The 20,419-nt window shown below is 43.1% G+C and overlaps 1 protein-coding gene across 1 annotated transcript in view; it reads left to right on the top strand.

The window, feature by feature from the left end:
- Positions 1-20,419, top strand: part of SLCO3A1 (solute carrier organic anion transporter family member 3A1) — a 619,509-nt gene that overhangs the window by 536,036 nt on the left and 63,054 nt on the right. The window contains exon 7 of the mRNA XM_063925735.1: positions 6,395-6,533. Within this exon, the coding sequence (XP_063781805.1) occupies positions 6,395-6,533 (139 nt within the window). The remainder of the gene's footprint in view (positions 1-6,394; positions 6,534-20,419) is intronic.

The following is a 20,419-nucleotide window of genomic DNA, read 5'->3' as shown; positions in this document are numbered from 1 at the left end:
AGAGGTTCCCCCAGGTGGGACCCGCCAGTAAATCGCGGTCCCAGGAGATGGACCACGCCGCTGGCGTGGACACTGTACTGCACAGGCCCCCACTATTTATACCAGGGCAGGGAGCACAGGTCGGATGTACCAGCATAGGGGATAAGGCGCTGACCTGTAGCCCCTCCCCCAGCTTCGGCCACCATCTACTGCTGGTGTTCCCGCCCTGGAGCTGCATCTCTCTCTACCTCACTCCCTGACAGAGATTTTGGCGCCATCTTCACTACTAGCTGGGCTGATCTCCGGGACTGCAGGGCTCTGTCTCCTCTGTAAAGCCGCCTGTCTCATCAACGCTGTGCATTTACAGGCACTTAAGTACAGGTATTCTACATGTCATTCTAGACAGTGTTAGTTAAGAACAAGTGTACTGCTATCTGAATATTTAGTACAAGTATTCTGTGATATACATCCAGTATCTACTGTGCCTTGTTATATTTATACTCATACATATTTATATGTAAATTTACTAGTCCAGTGCAGTTTTATTGTTTATATGTAATATCTTCGGCATTGTACATGTGACTGAGTGTGCCTGTAGCTGTTGTGTGGGATTCCATTCTCCTGTATCACATATTGCTATCACTATATTCTGTACCCTGAGGGGCTAGGTGCGTCAGGGTCCCATACATATATATATATATATATATATATATATATATAGTTACGGATCAGAGCGGCACTCGTAGGACTTCAATCAAATGATCAGGACATCACCCCGTCTTTAGCTAAAGACGGGGTGATGTCCTGATCATTTGATTGAAGTCCTACGAGTGCCGCTCTGATCCGTAACTATACATGCAATTGCTTTTGCTGGAGAGGGCACCAGGCGTTTTGAATTTTTGTACACTAATGAGTGCCGGGTCTGGAACTGATTATATATATATATATATATATATATATATATAGTGTTACACAGAATATACAATTTTTGGTATTTTTACTGTGTGTTTCAGTCACCTCATACCGCTTAAATCCTCTGTTTTGTGTCCTGTGTTTACTGTCACATAGCATAGGGTTTTATTTGCAGGTGTTGTATTTGTCTGGCTATATTGTACTGTTACGCCCTAAGACTACATTCCTTATAATGTCTGCCACACAGGGCAGGAAATACGCGGACGCTTCTGCATCCTGCAGTACTGGCATCACGGATTTACCTGAGGGGGAAGTTTTAGCTGCTGGCTCAGGAGCTGAGTGCCATACACCCAGTCAAACTGCAGCACCTGTGGCCAAACAGTACCCACCTTGGGCAGCATTCTCAAGTATGCTAAGTACACTTGTGACACATCTAACGCCCCATGTGGGGCCTCCAGTGCCATTGCAGCCACATATTGTCCCTGTAGTTAATCCGCCCTGGGTGGATACTCTGTCTACCCAATTACAACAATTAAATCAATCCCTGGTTAGACAAAAATCTACCCCACGCCCCTCTGAGGCCAAGGGGTCATCTAAACGGGCCATTTCTTCCTCACAATCCACTAATGTTTCTGATAATTCTTCCGATGAGGATGGGCAATATACTGATCCGTCAGCCACTGATACAGTTGCTTCTAATGAGGAATCTACAACCCAGGTTGATGTTCCTGACCTTGTCGAGGCTATTAAGCTGATTCTTCAAATAGATGATGACATTGAGCCTACTACTGCTTCTAAGAAACCTAATAAGTTTAAACGTCAGAAGGTTGCTAAAGTAGTCTTACCACATTCTAACCATTTCATTGACATTCATCACGAATCCCTGTCTAAAAAGATGCTAGCTCATTATCCTGTCCCTGCGGAGTTGAGTAACAAGTGGGAAACTCCACTGCCGGTGGACTCTCATTTCGCCCATCTTGTGTCATCTACTCTGCCTGTCACCACTGTCACCTCACTGAAGGAACCGACGGATAAGCATGTGGAGGGATGCCTGTAGTCTATTTACTCCCTTACTGGTGTAGTACATAGACCCACTGTAGCCTCCTGGGCTGCGAAAGGAATTGAAGCATGGGTTCAGGCAAATGAGGATGAGCTGCCTCAGGATTTTTCTGACACTGCCAGACAATATCTATCGTATATTACCACAGCCTCCCATTATATTCTGGAGGCGGCCTCTGATGCAGGTGTAATGGCGACCAAGGCATCTACTACGTATATCCTGGCTCGTCGAATTTTGTGGTTAAAGTCTTGAAAGGTGGACCTGGACTCCAAAAAGACCTTGGAGGTGCTTTAATATAAGGGAAACATCCTATCTGGGGAGGATCTGAACAAGATTGTAACTGACTTGGATAATGCCAAGACTGCGTGTCTCTCAAATACTAATCCTTCTGCTCTGAAGACTAAGAGTACCGCCTTTCGTTCCTTTCGACCTCCAGGGAAAGCAAAGGGTCAGGTGTATCCGGGACAGGCTCGTGCTTCCAAAACCACTAAGCCTAAATCCAAACAATCCAGGCCCGCCCGTCAGCCTGCTTCCAAACAAGACAAGCCTGCTGCATGACGGGGCGGGCCTCCCCCTGGGGGACCCCAGGGTGGGAGGCCAGCTTCTGCAGTTCGCCCAGGCCTGGTTAAAGACCACTTTGGACGCCTGGATGCAGGATGTGGTCTCTCATCGGTACGCAATCTCTTTCAAGAGACGTTCCCCTTGCCAATTTTGCACAACTGTTATCCCTGTGGATCAGTTAAAAGTGCTAGTTCTACACTTGGTTGTACAATCCCTCCTGGATACAGGAGTGGTACTGCCGGTACCTCTGTCTCAGAGAGGCAGGGGATACTATTTGACCCTCTTTCTAGTTCCGAAGCCAAATGTCTAGTCTCAAATTTCTAGTTCCGATGTCCGTCCAGCCTATACGCAACCTCAAATCATTGAACAAGTTTGTGAGAATATCCAAATTCCATATGGAAACTCTGCGCTCTATAGTGCTGGCCATGGAACCCAAAGACTATATGGTATCCCTGGACATACAGGATGCTTACCTACACATACCTATTGCCATGTCGCATTAGCAATATCTGTAGTTTGCTATTGGCAACCTACATTATCAATTCCGGGCACTGCCTTTTGGGTTGACCATGGCCCCTCGGATCTTCACCAAGTCATGGCCGTGATGACGGCTCTTCTCCTCTGTCAGGAAATCAGGATCCTGCCCTATCTGGACGACTTGCTGATCCTGGTGAACTCCCAAGGGGTTCTCCTCAGTCATCTGGAACTGACGGTCCAATTCCTACAAGCCCACGGGTGGCTCATCAACTGGAAAAAGTCCTTGCTGGTCCCTGCTCGGAGCATTGTGCACCTGGGGGCACTACTGGACAGACACAGCCAACGATTGTTTTTTTTCTCCAGAGAAAGTCCTGAAACTTCAGGACAGGATCAGATATTTCCTCTCTCGCCCAACAGTGTTGATACACACGGCGACATGGTAGAGTTTGCTCAATTTCATTCCCGCCCTCTGCAGAGGTTAATCCTTCCCAAGTGGGACGGCCTGCCTCATCGGATCAGGTCTCACATGATCTGCTTGACTCCGGAGGTTCATCTGTCACTGACCTGGTGGCTACAGGACCAACAGTTGAGCAGGGGCCGTCACTTCTGGACCTCCAACTGGGTCTTCATGACAATGAATGCCAGTCTGCAGGGTTGGGGCGCGGTGCTGGAGCAACACTCTCTCCAGGGTTGGTGGACCAGGGAGGAGTCTCTCCTCCCGATAAACATTCTGGCCAGTGTTCAATGCGTTGACACTGGCCCTGCCTCTAGTTCAGAACAGGCCTGTTCAAGTACAATCAGACAATGCCACCACGGTGGCATACTTTAATCAACAAGGCGGCACTCGAAGCCGCATGGCAATGCTGGAAGTATCAGAAATCCTGCGTTGGGCAGAACGCCATCTGCCAGCAATATCAGCAGTGTTCATCCCCGGAGTCCTCCACTGGGAAGCGGATATCCTCAGTCGTCAGGACGTTCACGCCAGAGAGTGGAGTCTTCATCCGGAAGTCTTTCAACTCCTGGTGGACAAGTGGGGCCTACCAGGTGTAGACCTGATGGCATCTCGACACAATCACAATGTTCTGGTCTCCGCATCAAGGACAAGTGATCCTCAAGCAGCGTTCGTGGATGCACTGGCAATTCCATTGAACTTTCGGCTGGCAATTCCATTGAACTTTCGGCTGCCATACGTGTTCCCTCCAGTGTCACTCCTGCCCAGGGTACTTCGAAAGAGGAATACTACTTTTAGTCGCTCCAGCGTGGCCCAGACGGCATTGGTTCTCAGGCCTGCACGGTCTATCGATAGAGCGTCCTCTTCTACTTCTTCAACGCCCAGACCTCCTCGTTCAGGGCCCTTGTGTCTATCTGGACCTGGCCAGACTGGCTTTGACAGCATGGCTCTTGAAGCTTCACTCCTGAGGGCCAAGGGATTCTCTGAAGCAGTTATTCAAACTATGTTGAAGGCACGCAAACCGGTTTCTGCATGGATTTATTACAGGGTCTGGAATATGTATGGTGTGCTGCTAAGAATTATGATGACTATTCGTTCAGAACTTCTAGGCTTTTGGCCTTTCCTCAACAAGGCCTAGATTTAGGCCTTTGTCTGGCCTCCCTCAAGGTTCATATATCTGCCTTGTCGGTATGGTTTTAGAGGAAAATGATGTCTATTCCTGACGTTCATACTTTCACTCAGGGTGTTTTAAGTATTCAGCCTCCCTATGTTCCTCCTGTGGCTCCATGAGATCTGTCGGTTGTCTTAAATGGCCTGCAAGAGTCTCCATTTGAACCTCTTGAGTCTGTGGATCTTAAATGTCTTACACTTAACATTGTGTTTTTATTGGCTATTGCCTCTGCTAGGAGGGTGTCGGACTTAAGCGCTTTGTCCTGTCGTCCACCCTTTCTGATTTTTTACAGTGACCGTGCAGTACTTTGAACTCGCCCTGGTTATCTACCTAAGGTGGCATCATCTTTTCATCTTAACCAAGAGATCATGGTTCAGGCCTTTATCTCTTCTGGTTTGTCCTCCAAAGAGCGGTCTTTGGATGTGGTACGGGTTCTCCGTATTTACGTAGAGAGGACTGCTCCCCTCAGGAGGTCAGATACCCTTTTTGTACTTTTTGGTTTTCAAAAACGTGGCTGGCCAGCGAATAAGCAGACCTTAGCCAGATAGATTAGAATGGTGATTGCACAAGCCTATGTGCAGGCTGGTCTCCCATCTCCTGCTGCTATCAAAGCCCATTCTACTCCGTCTGTTGTACCTTCTTGGGCGGCCCGCCAAGGTGCGTCCACTGAACAATTGTTCAAGGCGGCTATGTGGTCCTCTGTGAACACGTTCATTAGGTTCTATGCCTTTGATACTTCCGCCTCCCAGGATGCTTCCTTCGGACGCCGGGTTCTTATACCCGCTACAGTGCATCCCTTCCCATGAGGAACTGCTTTAGGACATCCCCGATGTTATTCCCTGTTGAATACCAGTGTACTCCGCTGCAGAAAAGGAGATTTATGGTAGACTTACTATGGTTAAATCTCTTTCTGCGGGGTACACTGGATTCCAGAGGGCGTCCACCCTGACGCACTTAGCTTCTTTGGGTTTGTATGGCATTAGCCGCTGGTCCCTTCTCCTGTCGTGAGAATGTGGTTCTATGTGACAAACATCTACCATCTCTTTTAGCTGCTACTGCATTGGACTGGTTAACGAAACTGAGCTCCAGTGCCTGGAGGCGGGATTATAGAGTAGGCAGTGCAATGTATCCTGGGAACAGTCAAAGCTTTAGCCTGTTGGTGCCTCGGATCAAGATTCAACTCTACACCCCGATGTTATTCCCTGTGGAATCCAGTGTATCTCGCAGAAAGAGATTTAACCATGGTAAGTCTACCATAAATCTCCTTTTGATTGAACAATACATTTTACATTCATAGATCATATGTAAAAATTAAATGTTGGTCTTTTTTGTAGTGTAGAACAGTGACCTCCATTCTGTTACTTGCTTCATAATATGACACTGGGAATCTGTTCCAAACATTTGTTATCCTGTTCTATTCAGTAATCAGATCAGTAAATGTGTTACTACAAGCGATAAATAGTTCAATGTTGTCCCAGCACTATGGATGATTGAAGGCAGCAAGTGGGTCAGTTGAAACCTATATACTTTCATGTGATGCATCCTCCCCATAACAAAGAAGTGGTTTACAGAAAGATGGTTACTATGGGCAACATGACAGTTTTCTTGTGCACTAGTTTAATAAGTGTCCCCAATTAAAGTCTATATTTAATTGGCGTCTAGAGACCTGCTTTGTAGTCTCAAATTAATATCAGCATTGGCATCTCCCAAAGGTGTCCCCATTGCAGCTATCACTGTCTGCACTGTGCATTGTGACATTTATGATATTGTTCTTTTCACTCAGGTCTTCTTCAGGGTCCTCACTGAATCGCTCCCCTCCCTGCAATAATGGCTGTGAGTGTCATAATGATTCGTTCAGCCCTGTTTGTGGAGCTGATGGAATCACTTACATGTCTGCCTGCTATGCTGGCTGCACAAAGACGGTAAGTTCATAAGCATTTGTTATATATCATAAATTGTACATATGGATACATTGTGTTCTGTATCTTCATACAGTTCACACACTGCAGCTTTAATCTCCATACTTCAAATTGTGTTTGTTCTAATAATGTTTGATAAGTGCCACAGAACAGATATCTCATTTTAAACACAGCATTAACCCCAGGAAGCAATTTCCTGCTACCCAGGTCTTCATCTTATTGAGACAATTACAGACTAGGAATACAATGTGTGCTGATTCATTGATAATTTTCTCATCTTCTATTCATTACCAAGAGACTATTTGCCTTCCACGGTGCACACACATTCCTCTCTGCACTAATGCAGTTACACTGTACTGTCTGCTCATTACCTCTATAACAAAATCATTGCAAGGTGAGACGAATACTATGGTAAATTGACCCAGGTATAAATTAGCAATTTTCATAGCCAGAAGTATAATATTGGACGTTTTTGTCTCCATTGTAGAGAAGCTGATGTACAGATTGTAATACTGTCAAAGATGGATGCCGGGCCTGCTGGCTAACAGATCAGAGGGTTTTCCCTTTCATAATGGAGTGGGCGGCTGCTTTAAAGGCTGGGTTCCAGCAGAATATTCCACATTTACATAAATAAATGATTGGACTAATGCACCTAAATTAATTGCATAGAAATATATATTTTTTAAATGCAGCCAATAAAGTGTCATGTTCATTTTAAATTGTATTTATCACAATAAATATCTTAATAATACTGTAAAAACACACATATTCACATAAAAACAAAAGGAAATATCCTAATAATATGAGACAATGTACTTCTCTTGCAATATTATAAACAATTACCAACCAAGTAGCAAATTATTTCAATCGCATAACAATAACAACATAAAGGTGTTTCAATCTAACAGTATTAAACTGGTTATTAGATAGCTTCAACAGCCTCAAAATTATTTGACCAGAAAAAAAGCAGTAGTATCCTGTGGCAGTTTTATAGAATCCCTTGTTTCTTTACACATGTCACCAGGAATACCAAAGTAGATTCAGTTTGTTAGGAGAATCGCACAAATAAAAAGTTTAGTCAATTGAATAATGATACCCTGGTAATACCCTCAGGGTTTCTTATAATCAGATTTTTGATCGCTGTTTCAGGGGCTATTAAATAAGCCTATATTTATACGGTATCTCATTTTAACAACCTCTTTGCTGTTTTAGGCACTCATTAGACACGTGCTGCAGCTTCACAAATTTATACATATATAAAAAGTGATATTCTGGAAATAGCATGAATGCCCATTGAAAACCTTTAAATTGACAATGTTTAGATCTTAATTCAGTAATCTAAATCTCCTAGTTTATCAAAACTTGTAGATTTCCCAAATACTTATACATACAGGGACAGTTGCAGAGTGGAACGCAAGTCAGTGTTGCGCATGGATCTTGCATGTTTTCGCACTGCGCCTTAGCCGAGAGTACACATCTGCATTATGAGCAGTTATAGTCACATCTCCACTTGTGGCTAAAGGGGCATAACTTAGTGATAATGGAGCATTTGCACATGGGCAAGGGTGTGTCAGTGGAATTGCAGTCTATGCAGAGTTGTACGTACTGGAGATGCACCTGATTTTAGGCAGAGATCGATAACCAAGGATAGGGCTGGTGCAGTTATGCACAGATAATGATGACTACTACAAAACCATTGTTATAGATAGGGGTGGCATGGTCGCATAGATGTGTACAAAGTAGCATATGAGCCAATATCTGTATTTTTTTTGTCTTCTGTGCATGCAATGTGAGTGAATTTCTGTTTGACTTATGTTCAAAATATGGTGTAATGTATGGTATCTGATGTTTTAACTAGGAATAATAATATGGGTTCAAATATAGAGGTCTAGGCTTCTGGCGCATGCGCTTTTTCATTAGTACTGTTCCTCACTATATTTTGATTCTGCTGCTACTGTATGTTGCACCATGTAAGTAGCCAAGTTACTCTAGTTCCTACCTGACTGAGGTCTCCTTCCCTAAAACAAACAACAGCTTGGCGCTAATTGCTATATAGATCGTGTGTGCATGAAATTAGTATAAAAGAACACTCTTGTTTAGATAGCAGCTGTTAAAAAGAGGGAGAGTACTCTACCCTCTTAGCTGAAACAAACAAACAAACAAAAATAACAGCGCTGATCTAAAAAATATGTGTACTTTTTATTAAATACAGTTTAAAAACAATTTATACATATAGATACCAAATTCCTAAGTACCGATTAATCCTGCAAGCATGACATAATAGACATAATTAATACAGTGCGGTCTAGAAAAAGCCTTGATAGTAATTTTAACTGTGAAATAATTGATTACATCACATGAGTGTAATCACTCTAGCCTGACAGTCTCTTCCAGCAGTGATAAAATGATTTAGTAGAAGCCAGTCAATTAGTAGCAGCAATTAGTAGTATTAACAGTTTCCACTGAGACAGGTTTATCAGTGGATTTTGCAGTTCAAAGCAAGTAATGATGAATTAGTGCGTATTTTAAATTGAACTGTCAGAGATCAATGAAAATGTCCGTGTAGCTAGTACATACGACCTGCCTTATGGGTTAAGATTTAACCTTTGTGGTCCGATGTTTGGTATCTCCCGACTCCTGGTGCATTAAATGGCCGTTTTCATGGGTCTTATCCGGAGTGTCCAAAACAAGGGTCCAATTCGGAGCAGGTTGAGAAGGCTTAAGCAGGCTTGAGCAACCGGTACCGGGTAGGGTGAATAGCTCTTACGCGTTTCTCCGCCTGTCACTTATTCAGCGGCTTCCTCAGAGAAGTACTTCTCTGAGGAAGCCGCTGAATAAGTGACAGGCGGAGAAACGCGTAAGAGCTATTCACCCTACCCGGTACCGGTTGCTCAAGCCTGCTTAAGCCTTCTCAACCTGCTCCGAATTGGACCCTTGTTTTGGACACTCCGGATAAGACCCATGAAAACGGCCATTTAATGCACCAGGAGTCGGGAGATACCAAACATCGGCCCACAAAGGTTAAATCTTAACCCATAAGGCAGGTCGTATGTACTAGCTACACGGACATTTTCATTGATCTCTGACAGTTCAATTTAAAATACGCACTAATTCATCATTACTTGCTTTGAACTGCAAAATCCACTGATAAACCTGTCTCAGTGGAAACTGTTAATACTACTAATTGCTGCTACTAATTGACTGGCTTCTACTAAATCATTTTATCACTGCTGGAAGAGACTGTCAGGCTAGAGTGATTACACTCATGTGATGTAATCAATTATTTCACAGTTAAAATTACTATCAAGGCTTTTTCTAGACCGCACTGTATTAATTATGTCTATTATGTCATGCTTGCAGGATTAATCGGTACTTAGGAATTTGGTATCTATATGTATAAATTGTTTTTAAACTGTATTTAATAAAAAGTACACATATTTTTTAGATCAGCGCTGTTATTTTTGTTTGTTTGGTTCCTTCCCTAAAATATTTGAGGAGACAGCTCTACTTTCTCTCTACAGTATCTCTTCATATGCTTTTTACAGCCTTAGAACCCGACGACACAATTAAATCCTCTCCTTCAGGAGCAGTCCTGTTCCTGATGAGTTTAGCAAGTTGTTCTTGTAATGTTTTTGAGACAAGTTGACTCCCATGCTGCTACAAGCTTTTAATTACATTTTAGGCTGTAAACTTTTTCCTCCCCAGGCCTTGGAGATCATATTAGCAGCTTACTGAAAGATGGGGCACAGTTCCAACTTACTGGGTCTGGCGGAGCTGGTCTCCTGAGGCCGTAGCAGTCCCATTGCGGGCAGGTGCTGGCCAGCACTAACCACAGGAAAGTCCTCATTACTGCAGATGATCCCTCTCCTGGCATCTCCTTTCTCTCGGCTGCTGTTCTGCTCCCATAGGTGCGCATGCACCATTCTGCTTGAAATCTAAAGAGAAAGATGCACCAAACTTGATGCCCCATCCCTATAAAAGGGAGTCTCTAGGCACTGTCCAAGTGCCAGAGCATTAGGTTCTATACATTTACTCCAGGGTCTGTTCTCCGTTAACTCCCAGTGTGTTATCTGAATCTGATCTGGTCTGTCTATCCCTGGTATAGCTCCTAGTGATTTCCTGGTTCTTACTTCAACTATTCCTCTGACCTGATTCTGCTTGTCATCTGGTACTGCATTGCCCCCTTGGCTCTGACCTTTTCCTATCGATAAACTCCAGTTCACTTCAAGGCAACCAGTCTTGCTGCCATCTATCAGTTTCTTCATACTGTACCTACCTGCACATACAGTGCATCCAGAAAGTATTCACAGTGCTTCACTTTTTCCACATTTTGTTATGTTACCACCTTATTCCAAAATGGAATTTTTTTTTAGATTTTTGCAGATTTATTAAAAATAAAAAACTAAGAAAATCACATGTACATAAGTATTCACAGCCTTTGCCACGAAGCTCAAAATTGAACTCAGGTGCATCCTGTTTCTACTGATCATCCTTGAGATGTTCCTATAGTTTAATTACAGTCCACCTGTGGTAAATTCAGTTGATTGGACATGATTTGGAAAGGCACACACCTGTCTATATAAGGTCCCAAACTTGACAGTGCATGTCTGAGCACAAACCATGCATTAAGTCAAAGGAATTGTCTGTAGACCTCTGAGACAGGATTGTCTTGAGGCACAAATCTGGGGTCTGGGGAAGGGTACAGAAAAATATCTGCTGCTTTGAAGGTCCTAATGAGCACAGTGGCCTCCATCATCCGTAAATGGAAGAAGTTCGGAAACCACCAGGACTCTTCCTAGAGCTGGCCAGCTGTCTAAACTGAGTGATCGGGGGAGAAGGGCCCTAGTCAGGCAGGTGACCAAGAACTGGATGGTCACCCTGTCAGAGCTACAGCATTCCTTTATGGAGAGAGGAGAACCTTCCAGAAGGACAACCATCTCAGTAGCAATCCACCAATCAGGCCTGTACGGTAGAGTGGCCAGACGGAAGCCACTCCTTAGTAAAAAGCACATGGCAGCCCGCCTGGCGTATGCCAAAATGCACCTGAAGGACTCTCAGACCATGAGAAACACAATTCTCTGGTCTGATGAGAGAAAGATTGAACTCTTTGGCGTGAATGCCAGGCGTCATGTTTGGAGGAAACCATTCACCGCTCATCACCAGGCCAATACCATCCCTACAGTGAAGCATGGTGGTGGCAGCATCATGCTGTGGGGATGTTTTTCAGTGGCATGAGCTGGGAGACTAGTCAGGATAGAGGGAAAGATGAATGCAGCAATGTACAGAGACATCCTGGTTGAAAACCTGCTCAAGAGCGCTCTTGACCTCAGACTGGGGAGACAGTTCATCTTTCAGCAGGACAACAACCCTAAGCACACAGCCAAGATATCAAAGGAGTGGCTTCAAGACAACACTGTGAATGTCCTTGAGTGGCCCAGACAGAGGCCAGAGTTGAATCCGATTGAACATCGCTGGAGAGATCTGAAAATGGCTGTGCACCGACACTTCCCATCCAACCCTGATGGAGCTTGAGAGGGGCTGCAAAGAGGAATGGGCAAAACTGCCCAAAGATAGGTGTGCCAAGCTTCAAAAAGACTTGAGGCTGTAATTGCTACCAAAGGTGTATCAACAATGTATTGCACAAAGGCTGTGAATACTTCTGTACATGTGATTTCTTAGTTTTTCATTTGTAATAAATTTGCAAATATCTAAAAAAAAAACTTTTTTCACATTGTCATTATGGGGTATTGTGTGTAGAATTTTGAGGGAAAATGAATTTATTCCATTTTGGAATAAGACTGTAACATAACAAAATGTGGAAAAAGTGAAGTGCTGTGAATACTTTCCAGATGCACTGTACATTGAAACTCAGTCAGAGGGCTGTGACCTGCATATCAACCGCAGTCCTTGCAGAAGTCCCTGGTGAAAGCAGCAATATGTTAGATGATCCACATCTGTTCTAGGTCTAAGGCAACTCAGAGTTTACAGTCAACATCCACACCATGTTGTGACATAAGGTTATTGATTTAGCAAATCTCTCAAGAGCTTGAAAAACCTTTGGGTGTCATAGCTTGGCATGGTCAACATTGTTAAAATGAGCACCCTCCCAGAATGTCATTATTTACTCCAAACCTTTCGCATTCATATACGCAAAGCTTCTTTAAGGAGCTTAAAAGGATTATTGGAGATTTTTTGTAGGTAGCGGCACAGACCAAGATGGGTATGGATATTCTTTGTAAAGTCAGTGCACAATGTAGTCTTCAATTGCCTGATTTTTTTTGCAATATTACTATGCAACACATTTATATATGGTGGTGACATGGTCTTGTGTAGCTGCTGGGAAACAATGGGTTCAGATTAAGGGTGCCTCACATTACCTATCAATCAAGGCTTTCCTGTGAACTACAATTCTTCAACATGTATTTCATTGACATTAAGAAACAGCTGGAACTTTTGATAGGGAGTTCTGCACTTTATTGACCGATTTGTTACTACTTACATACAAGCAGAAGATAAGGACACTGCTTTGAGAAATTAACTAACTTTATAAAGTGATGTGCCGCCTAAGTACCTTTCCAACCAGGGGCATTTTAACAGAGGAGGGGGCCCATGTGCAGACTCCGGGTGGGCCCCCTCCTGTCCACGGTGCGGTAGGCTCCGGCATTGTTCCTGAGTCTACAGAGCAAGTGCAGGTCTCTGGAGATATGGGGCACGTTATGTTCCAGAGACTAATTACTACTGCGCATGCATGATGTCCAGTTTGGCGGTGATTTTTGCCACGGCTGAAGACGCAGAAGTATTAAAACATGGGTGCAGAGTATGCGGTGTGGGTTCCTGTGGACTCAGGGCCTATGTACACTGAACACATTGCATCCATTATAGAAATGCCAATGTTTCTGACACTGTCTCCCTGATATACAAACTATTAGGTGAATGGCAGCACTCCAGTCTTTCTAACTTTACACAGGCATGAAACCATGATTGCATTTTTGTACTGAATGAGTCCCAATGGGAAAAGCTTTTTTTCTTTACACACTGTTTGTAATTGAGACCCATTATAAAGTTATGACGAGGTGGTATCACAGTCCCAATGTTTTACATAAAATGTTCTCCAGTTTCCCAAATTCTTGTTGTCGCTGTTGTTTATCTACATGTACCCCCTATCAAACTTTATAGATGTGTCTCTTACATGCTGTGCTGGTAAACCCTGTTACAGTACCCAGCGCTGTCACTTCATGGCAGTGTATCACTCTCCTAGGTAATCAGGACATGTTCCAAGTAATAATAATCAACATTTTTGTTTTCTTCATGTGGAGCCAGCGCTGCCGGGATATGGTAGCTGCCATCTTGCCTGAGATCAGCTGACTACTGCTCTTCCAATCTCAGACCTGAATTTTTGACACATGAATCCTGTGACCTATCAGCAACCAGGGCATCCTGTAGAAGTCTTTTTCTGGTCACTACTCATTGCTAGAACAACTTCTGCCTGCTAAGTTCCATAGTTCAATATGTAGATTCCAGAATTTGGATCCACAGTTCAGTGTGCTCCATTGGCTGCTGTGATTCTCTAAATGCTACTCAGTGCTGCTGTGCACAGTCCCCTGTGTGTTCCAGAGTTCCTCCAAGGGCTAGCCTTTACTTCTGAGCTCTGTCTACTATCCCCTGTGTGTTCTTGAAATACATCAAGGTCTAGTCAACATTATTGAGCACATCTGACATACTCCAGTGCGTTCCTGCTTGTGCTGTAAGTATCAGCCATTGCGCACCAGTGATACTCCAAGTACCAGTAGTAATATCGGTTGCTTCCTACAGTTTCTGCATGTTCTACTATATACCCAACAACAGTAATCATTAGTGAGCACTCCTCACAGCTTTCATTATACTCTGGGACACTTTCAGTATTGCTCCACTTTGCAGGCTCTATGCTAGTTCCTATATACCAGGCATTCCCAAACACGGTCCTCAAGGCACACCAACAGTGCAGGTTTTAGTGATATCCAGGCTGCAGCACAGATGGTTGAATCAAAATAACTGAGCTACTAATTAAGTCACCTGTGCTGAAGCCTGGATATCACTAAAACCTGCACTGTTAGTGTGCCTTGAGGACCGTGGTTGGGAATGCCTGCTATATACTATCTGCTGTTGTGCAACTACCATACAGTCATCTAAATACCCATTGGCTCCTGTGCTAGAATTGACTGTTACTAGCCACAGAGACTCTCTATGCTCAGTCTTTACTGGGCACTCTCCACAGTTCCCTTTGAAGATCATATTCGCCAGCCCTTGCTGGTAACCAGTGACTGTGCATTGTGTCCTATTAGATATCTGTCTGCTCTACCAGTTTAATAAACAAGTTTCATTTTTATCTATGAGTAGAAACCTTATTAAATCTCCTAGTTTTCATCACATGGCCTCCAGCCATATGCACACCTCGGGTCCTACTCCGAGTCAAGACAATTCACAAACACTGACAGTATCCTGGGATAGCCACCTTTTGGCAGCAGGTGTTGGATACAGTATCTCTCTTTTTTTTCCGTGGTGGTATATCTACCTTGCTTTTTGTTTAGGTTTTTCTTTCTATTGTGTGTAAATGAAAATTGTACCCTCATCACTGTTCTTTGGATTTGTGTTTTATTTTCATTGTACCTTTTTTCTTTTGTATGCTGGTACTTAGTAAACAAAGATTCCATACAAAAACCATGGAAGCCTAGGAATCTTTTTAGCAATAATGATTAATAAACATATCTTAATAGAATCCAGCTACTTTTAATTTCTATGTTTACAAATAAAAAAATATTATTAATCTCAAATTTTTATTTAAGCCATCTGGGAAAAGAGATTTCAAATAGTGGATCCAGTATGCTTGCCTTTTGCACAGTTACTGCAATTTATCACCTACCCTGTGTGTAGATTGAATAAATGAATCCCCAGTAACATGTTTATCAGAGAAGTCTCCAATATAAAATATGGTAAAGTGGCATATAATACTGTGTGCTGCTGATTTTTCTAATTACACTTCTCCTATGTTCTAAAAAGCTTAAACAGATTATGTGATATATATTCTACATTGTACCAGTAATAATGAACCACAGTGGGTAGGTGGTTCGTTATTACTGTTACACAGGGCCGGTGCAAGGTTTCTCGGCACCCTAGGCAAAAGTTCTACCTACTGCCCCTTCCCCCTAACCGGCCTTCAGGTGAAAAGCATACTGCTGCTCTCCCCCAACCACAGTCTGTTGCATGGCTGCTCTCTTCTACCCATCTCCATAGTCTGTGTGGATTCCTGCTGCTGTCACCCCCCTACTCTTTTAAATGTCTTCTGTTCTATCCCCTCTACCATCTGTGTGTATGCTGCTGCTCATCCACCCCAGATAGTGTGCATGCCTGCTGCTCAGCTCAGCTCCCGCCCCCCAAGACTGCTGCTCTCCCCCTCTTTCCTTATCAAATGCGGACAGTGAACTGTGTAGCCACCTCACCTGCAGGCTGCGATGCAGAGTTGGCACTCAGTAGTCTGTGAAAGAGCCTGGAATGAAGAGCAGCACCGCATGTCACCCTGCAATACAGGAGCTTGGCAGTCGTGGCTATTGTGGATACGAGTGCTGGGGGGAATGCGGCAGTTGTGAGAGGTAGGACCACGCTACCTTTTTCATGTAGCTGTAGCAGGCCGCCCCCTCAGGACCCGGCGCCCCTAGGCAGCTGCCTAAAGCTGCCTAGTGGACGCTCCGGCCCTGCTGTTACAATGTAGAATATATATCACATAATCTGATTAGCAGTTTGTTAAAACTTTAATTTCATGACCAGATTGAGGATTTTTCCTTAAATGCCTATGTCTAAGCAGAAAATGTAGGCTGTCGAGTTGAAAATACAGTTTCGATGATTTGTGAAGAGAATATTCCACTTTTACTGTGTCTATAAATGCCTGAGTTCTAACTTGACATCCTACTGTACACTTTAAGCAAAAATAAGCATTTAAGGTAAAATCCTAAATCTGCTTGTAAGTGACGACTTTAACATAGGTGAAGAATTTAGTACATTTGTGGTAAACGAAGTTGTGCAAATGTTCCTGCTACTTTTCTAACAACCTGTAATGGCAGAACTCAGACAACGTAAAGCACTTTGAAATGGATCACTGGAAAATAGTAACTGAGATTGGTCTTTATTTTTGTTATGAATCATTTCCAAGTTTCTCCCTTGATTTAAAACCACTAAAGACTTTTTAGAGATGAACAGTTTTAAACATTTATAATGTCTTAATATTGCAGATATTTTACAACTATACTTTTTATTTTATTATATTTAGTACAAAAATCACAGATATATGTCCTTACTAAGACTCTGTTATCTAGCAGTCATTAAAAGAGGACTCCTATTAATGCAACTAACTAATAATGCTGAATCTAGAACTATTTTTCTGTCTTTCTGCTTCTCTTAAGAAAGCTTCATTTGTTTTGCAATTTCTACGAATACCTAAACACTGTTCTTTAATGATATTGGTTTTCCAAAGCAATGACAGTGCTGTTAATTTAGGATATTATAAGTTTCAAACTGTTTGTGGTAGCTTTCAGTGTAAATGCAATTTTTTCTGACAAGAGACATATAAGGAAGTTAATGTGAGAGTGATAACAGTAGGAATTAAATATTATATGAGAAGTGGGGCATATACAAATTGGCAATACCGGGAGCAAATCTGATACTCATTGCAGTACCTAGAATCTGGCAGTAAACAGTGTAGTCCAAAGTGATGCTGGTAAACTTAATATAATTTTTGTCACATCAAGAATAACACTTAACATTTAACATTCACTTTAAAAGGTCATCACTCTCTCACTGTATATTACTCTCTTGTTGTGAGAAACAATTTTATTTACCCTGAAATCTAAAAAACACAGGTTGATGTTAATAAAATAGTAAATTATTTCAGCTGTCTTATCCAACCTTGAAAAAACAACATCCTTGTAGGGCAATTTTTATGTATTCAGAAAGATTGTACTACTTAACAACGTTTTCTTAGCGCAAGCCGAGACTCTGTTGACCTCATTCAGGGGGAGATGTACCAAGCCTTCAAGAGTTATAAAATGGAGAGAGATAAAGTACCAGCCATTCAGCTTCTAACTGCCATGTTACAGGCTGTGTTTGAAAAATGGCAGGAGCTGGTTGGTTGGTTGGTTGGTTGGACGTTTATCTCTCTCCACTTTATCACTCTCCAATGCTTAGTACATCTGCCCCTCAGAGAGAGAGGCTACTTAGAAAAAGTTATAGAATGAGCACTATTAGCATTTGACAAAAGTTCTCTTTTACATCCAAATGTATTGTAGATTTTAAAGTCTTACAAATATAATGTACAGTATATATTATAAGAATTTCAATCATTTAGCTTTAACAAACTATACAATCCTAACATGTCATGACATTTTAAAACCATTTATCTCTGAAAAGTCTTTAGTCCAGTTGTTCTCAAACTTGGTGCATGGCACCCTTGGGGGGGCCTTGCGGAACCTACGAGGATGCCCTGGATTGGTGGTCCAGGACCCAATTACAATTATTTATGGTCAATGTAATGGGCAAAAACAGTGCTTGTGGCTGCCAATCATAAAATATGTGGACAAACAGAAGCAAATCCTGTCCCTGACCATATAACTGAACCTAAGGATGACATATAAACAGAGTTTACTTTTGGCTTAAGGGTGTCATAAAAAAAATTCTGATACACTAGACTGGTGATTCATAAAAGTTTGGGAACCATTGATTTAGTTAGTAAAAAAAAAATCAGAAACAAAAACTAGCTCAGATTTTTTTTCCATAACAAAAATAAAGGCAAACATCAGTTTTACTATTTTCAGGTGAGCCATTTCAGCCTGGATCATGTTGGCTGAGTGCTACAATTACAGTCGTTACAAATGTAGCAGGAACAGAATCATCACCTCTACTGTAACTACATTTCCTATAAATGTGCTAAATTCATCTTCACCGCTAGTAATGTCCCCTTAGGATTTCCTATTTTACTGATGTGATTTAAATAGGATTTTGGTACCTACCGGTAAATCCTTTTCTCTTAGTCCGTAGAAGATGCTGGGGACTCCAAAAGGACCATGGGGTATAGACGGATCCGCAGGAGCTTGGGCACACTATAAAGACTTAAACCGGGTGTGAACTGGCTCCTCCCTCTATGCCCCTCCTCCAGACCTCAGTTAGAAAACTGTGCCCAGGAGAGATGGACATTTCGAGGAAAGAATTTATTGTTATAAACACGGTGAGTGTCATACCAGCCCACACCACGAACATACCGCAGAACGTGGCATTCAATAGAAAGCCAGCCAACGGCATGAACAATACACAGCCACATGCTGAGAGAATATGTAACACAACGCGTGTGCCAACACAACCAATTAATAAGACATTGCATGCCAGGGCATGAACAACGGCAGCAAGAGCCTGACAGAGAAGAAACACCACCAGAGTGTAACCAAAAGCCATAACTGCAGACACAGTACGCACTGGGACGGGCGCCCAGCATCCTCTACGGACTAAGAGAAAAGGATTTACCGGTAGGTACCAAAATCCTATTTTCTCATACGTCCTAGAGGATGCTGGGGACTCCAAAAGGACCATGGGGTTTATACCAAAGCTCCAGAACGGGCGGGAGAGTGTGGACGACTTTGCAGCACCGATTGAGCAAACAAAAGGTCCCCATCAGCCTCGGGTATCAAAGTTGCAGAGCATAGGAAAAGCGTTTGAACCCGATCAAGTATCCTCTCGGCAAAGTTGAACCGCCGAGACTCCTCGCGCATCCGCCCAAGAAGAGCCCCTCTTCCCAGTAGAGTGGGCCTCCACTGAATTCGGTGACGGCAATCCAGCCGTAGAACTAACATGCCAAATCGCATCACTTCCAGCGTGTAACAGACTGCATAACGCAGTCACCCAAATCATGCTGGGAACATACCGGACAAACAGAGCCTCTGATTCTCCAAACTGCGCCAAATTGGCGACCTAAATATTCAACTCCCTGGCGACATCGAGAGAATTTGAATCAGTTAACGCCTAAGTAATCCCCGGCATCAAAACGGGCCGATTTCTGCGGAACCCAGAAACCACTCTTGGCAGAACTACTAATCGAGTTCTCCAGTCCTCTCTATCCACATAAAAGATCAAACACGGCTCTTGTGAGACAGAACCACCTCTTCCGACACCTGCCTTGCAGACATCAAAGCCAAGAGCATGACCACTTTCCAAGAGAGAACATTTTTCTTTTAAAGAAAGTTATAAGTCCATAATGCACAGAAATGGAGTCTAACTGTAGGCTTGCATCCACACCGGCTTGAAAAGTATGGATAAGAACGACCTAGCTGAAAGTCTTCCGTAGGAGCCTTCCTGGATACCCACCAAGACACATAGTTACGCCAACTACAGTGGTAAGGCCTCGCTGTTAATTCTTTCCCAGCCTGAAGAATTGAGGAAATGACTTCACTGGGAACACCCTTTCGGCTTAGGATATGGCATTCAACCGCCACGCCGTCAGACGCAGCCGCGGTAAGTCTTGCTATATGCCCTTATCTAGTTGTAACAGTTCCTCACGTAGAGGAAGAGGGCAGGAATCTTCTATGAGTAAATCATGAAAAACTGGCTAGCAAACCCTCCTTGGCTAGACCGGATACAAGAGGAGCGCCCGAACCTTTTGTTCATCTTACGTTTATCACCATCAGAAAAATGAAAGCAGAGAGGCCACATAGACCGACTAAAAACACCCACGGTGTCACGAGGGTGTCCACTGCTATAGCTTGAGTGTCCCTTGACCTGGAAAAATATCCCTGAGGCCTCTCTTTGAGGTGAGACGCCAACATGTCCAATTGCGACACTCCTCAAAGACTTGTCACGTCTGTGAAACTTCTCGA

Source organism: Pseudophryne corroboree, chromosome 6 (assembly GCF_028390025.1).
Source record: "Pseudophryne corroboree isolate aPseCor3 chromosome 6, aPseCor3.hap2, whole genome shotgun sequence".
NCBI classification, from domain to species: Eukaryota; Metazoa; Chordata; class Amphibia; order Anura; family Myobatrachidae; genus Pseudophryne; species Pseudophryne corroboree.
This window is presented reverse-complemented; position numbering and strand designations above follow the sequence as displayed.